This window comes from Propithecus coquereli, unplaced genomic scaffold (genome assembly GCF_000956105.1).
Source record: "Propithecus coquereli isolate 6110/MARCELLA unplaced genomic scaffold, Pcoq_1.0 Scaffold38, whole genome shotgun sequence".
Taxonomy (NCBI): Eukaryota; Metazoa; Chordata; class Mammalia; order Primates; family Indriidae; genus Propithecus; species Propithecus coquereli.
In genome coordinates, this window is record NW_012149507.1 from 4,490,041 (window position 1) to 4,494,392 (window position 4,352).

General features: G+C 34.3%; 1 protein-coding gene across 1 annotated transcript in view; it reads right to left on the reverse strand.

Annotated features, from left to right (window-relative positions):
• The window catches only part of SMCHD1 (structural maintenance of chromosomes flexible hinge domain containing 1), a 175,263-nt gene that overhangs the window by 17,517 nt on the left and 153,394 nt on the right, over positions 1–4,352 (reverse strand). The window contains exons 31-32 of the mRNA XM_012652077.1: positions 616–742; positions 263–444 (exon numbers count right to left, since the gene is read on the reverse strand). Coding sequence (XP_012507531.1) covers positions 263–444; positions 616–742 — 309 coding nt within the window. The remainder of the gene's footprint in view (positions 1–262; positions 445–615; positions 743–4,352) is intronic.

Consider the following 4,352-nt stretch of genomic DNA (forward strand, 5'->3'; position numbering starts at 1 on the left):
CCCAGCTACTTGGGAGGCTGAGGCAGGAGGACTGCTTGAGCCCAGGAGTTTGAGGTTGCTGCGAGCTAGGCTGACGCCATGGCACTCACTCTAGCCAGGGCAACAGAGTGAGACTCTGTCTCAAAACAAACAAACAAACAAACAAAAAAAAAACTATCAAATGACAAATAACATAAGCCATCATTACTACCTTTCTTCAGTGTTCTGCATTTTACTTGCAGTCCAGGAAAGCAGATACATGTTTGTGTACCATGGTCTTTACCTTCTGCCTCACTATTCCCTGAAGCATAATTTTACAAGGCCTCTGAATACAAAATAACTTACATTTCATTTCATCAAGAAGCTGTTGATTGGCTTCAAATAAACCTCTATATGCAAAAATAGATTTAGATAATTGGTCCTTTTCTTTTGTAAGTGCTGCCATTTGTTGCTGCTTCTTAACATCTAAGAAAAAAAATACAGATAATTTAAAAATACAGATAATTTAAAAATTGTGACTTTTCTAAAACATGTCGTAACACAATTAGATAACAAACACGTTAATGAAAAGCAAACAAAGTTATCTGAAGTACCACTAACAACAGAGTTTAACCATTTATTTTCCTAGAAACTTACCATTATAAAACATAAATGGTAGGATATATGGCTCTAATGTTCTTGATAAAAGTGGTAGCCGAGGCTCAAATATAATAAAATATTCAGTACTATCTCTTCCAGGACTATTTTCTGCCAGCACTAGACTCTGTATAAATAAAAAAGCATAAAGAAAAAAAAAGATTTAAAAAGATATTTTTCAATCCATAAATGTTACATATCTCATTATGCATGCTCTGTTTTCAAATAAGTAGTGAATTTTCAAGGCAAAAGGCATAGGCTAATCCTTAGTATTTGGTCACCACCATCTAAGACTTAAAACTTTTTACCTTTCGGTATGGGTTTGATAGCCAAATAATCTTACCAACAGCTTATGCAAAAATTATATATAACAGAAAACTGGAAGAAAAATTATCCTTTCTTCCACACTAGAAGTATCAGTAGCTACTTATATCTCAACCTGCAAAATCTTCTTGATTCTAACCTTTAAACTGAAGCAGTGTGAAAGTTTATAATCACAAAGCCCAATGCTGAGTTTTAAGTTACGGCTGTTACTATGGAAGTAGACCCACCAGTCCCAGGTGACAGAACAAGAGATCTTGAAAAGCTCTAAAGATTTTTAATTTTTTTTTTCATTAATGCCCCCAAAACCCTTGTGAAATACTTTAGCTTAAGACCACAGCATATAAATAATGCAAATATATTTTTACCCCAAATGAGTTTTTCAGTTTTACAGGAAATAATAGATACTAGCTGATTTGTTTTTTAGACTACAACAACACAGACAAGTTAATTTTTAAAAATCTAAACCAATATGACACTGTAGGCCAAACCATAAAATTATAAATTATAGCTAACAATTCTTTTTTCCAAAGAATATAAAATACAAGCCCACCATTAAACCAATTCCCAGTCCCAGTTTGTGAAAGCTGTTTTCAATGGATTTATACAAATGTAAACAAATATAAAGAAAAATGTTTGTATTTTAAAAGTAACATACTTTATACTTTAGCAACTTGTTTTCAGCTCTCAATTTAATTTGTTGATCAATTCACGTGAATGTATAAACACCAATTTTAAAAATGTATGCATAATATAGATATACTACACTGTAATATCCATTCACTGAGTGGTGAACATTTATTATGTTTGAAAATTTTAAACAATTATCCATAACACAGCAAAGAATATATCTTTCATGTTTCTTTGTAAATGTGTTTTCTAGGATGAATAATGAGAAATATAATAACTAGTTAGAACAGTTTATTTTAATAGGTAAGTATCGAGTTTCCCTTCAAAAAAAGCTGTATCAAATTATCCTCTCACCAGCAGTGTATGAGAGTACCCAATTCCCCTGCTGCTGGCCAACACTTAATATCTTGTATTTTTTCCCAAAAAGAGGGACTGAAAAACAACCAGTCATTATTGCTTTAACTAGCATCTCCCAGAGTGGTACTTAGGTCATGCTTCTTATGGTGACAGATCATTTATATTTTCTCTTCCATTAATTGCCTGCTCATATTCTTTGCCCTTTTTTTTTTTTACTGTTTTTTTTATTTATTTTTTTTTTTGCTTATTGATTGCAAGAGTTCTTTAGGAGGTTTTTGTTTTGTTGAGACAGAGTCTCGCTCTGTCACCTTGACTAGAGTGTGGTGGCATCATCATAGCTCACTGCAACCTCAAACTCCCGGGCTCAAGCGATTCTACTGCCTCAGCCTCCTAAGTAACTGGTATTATAGGCACCTGGCTAATTTTTCTATTTTTTGTAGAGTTGGGGTCTTGCTCTTGCTCAGGCTGATCTTGAACTCCTGACCTCAAATGATCCTCCTGTCTCAGCCTAGGAGGTTTTAAAAATATGTTCACTATATCAATCCTGTATTATATGTATATACATATATAGTCATGCTTCTGTCAAAGGTGGACTGCATACAGGATGGTGGTCCCATAAAATTGTAATACTGTATTTTTACTGTATCTTTTCTATGTTTAGATATACAAATAGTTAACATTATGTCACCTACAATATTCCGTACAGTTATATACTGTATAGGTTTGTAGCCTAGGAGAAACAGGCTACAAACTATAGCCTAGGTGTACAGTCGGCTGTATCAGCTTGGTTTGTGTAAGCGCAATTTATGATGTCTGCACAACAATAAAATTACCTAATGATGCATTTCTCAGAAAATATCCCTGGTCCTTAAGTGATCTATGACTATATTTAGAGAAAATGCTACTTCTCCTCAATTTACTACCTTTAAATTTTTTTCCTTTTTCTATTATAGAATCAGGTAATAAACCTCTATGTATGCATCACCCGGTGTCAACAATTATTAAGACATTGTCACTGTTCTTTTTACTATGTTTAAGATATGCTTACAGTACATAAAGTTTAACTTTTAATGTAGTTAAATATAACCTTTTCCATTATGACATTATTTAGAGAGGCCTCTCCTATCTCAAAGTTTTATAGTTTGTAATTCCTGATGTGTAGCTATCATGAAAAAAGAATAAACAGAATAACAGAAATGAAGAGAAATTAAGAGTCAAAATTGAATCCAAGTAGAAATGGGAATCTGGCATACGAGAAACGGACAAATGCGTATCAGAATGAAACTTAAGACACTTCCTTCAGAAATTTCCAGATCATGTCAGCAAATAATGCAGAAAATTTGAATCACACACATTTGTAATTTGAGCAGTTACAAATTTAGATTAAACAAAGAAATGATGTGGAACATTTACAAATATTGGTTGTGCTTTGGGCCAGTGTTTCCTTAACTTCCCTAATGATAAAGAATCACCGGCTTGTTAAAAATCAGATTACAGATCCCTGCTCAAGATACACGAAATCAATATACAGGGCAGGAACTTCAGAGTTTTCTACTTATTCAGTGAGGTATTAGGGACCTCTAGTGGTAAGAGTAAATTTATATGCATGACGTGAAGAGTAGATTTTACATGCAGTTGCTGAGGAACTGCCAAATCACTGCCTTAACCTCAGAAGTATATACAGCAGGCTTAGCAATTTCAAATGACTATAGAGGGGCCAAGAAAATAGGACACAGGAAAATAGGAAACAGGAAAAGGGGGCTAGGTGTATTATTTCAACTCTAAACGTCAAGCACGTCTCCTCTGTTTTTCTACATGTGCCTTCGTTACCTAATTTAGGGTATGAGAAAATTTCACTTTACTTTCCACTATATTAAAAATAAAAGAACAAGTGTGAACATAAGTGGCAACTGACACTTGTCCTCGATGCCAAGAAATGAAAAGAAGTGGCATGGATGCAGGTGACTGCAAAACCTGCACTGAGAGGAGCAGTCACTGCTCAGTCCCCACATAAGGCTGGCATTAGAGAATCCTTGCTCTGTGTTGCCAGATCTTTAGATTTCTCCAAATAAATTAGAAATGCAGATTTTTTTAAAATGTAAAAACTCCAGAACTTTAAATGTTGGAAACTAATTAAAATGAAAATGCTATATTGGTCAATCATTGCCAGATAACTTACAAGTCTTATATGTTTGTTGTTGTTGTTGTTTGTTTTTTAACACACTGACTGCCACACCTGAAAAAAAATGTTTTTCCTTGTGGCCATGGTGTTTTACTATGAAAATAGAAGAACTTCAAAAACAATCCTTTCTAATCTAATTAAAAATTTGTTATTTTTAGGCCGGGTGCGGTGGCTCACGCCTGTAATCCTAGCACTCTGGGAGGCCGAGGCGGGTGGATCGCTCAAGGTCAGGAGTTCGAGACCAGCC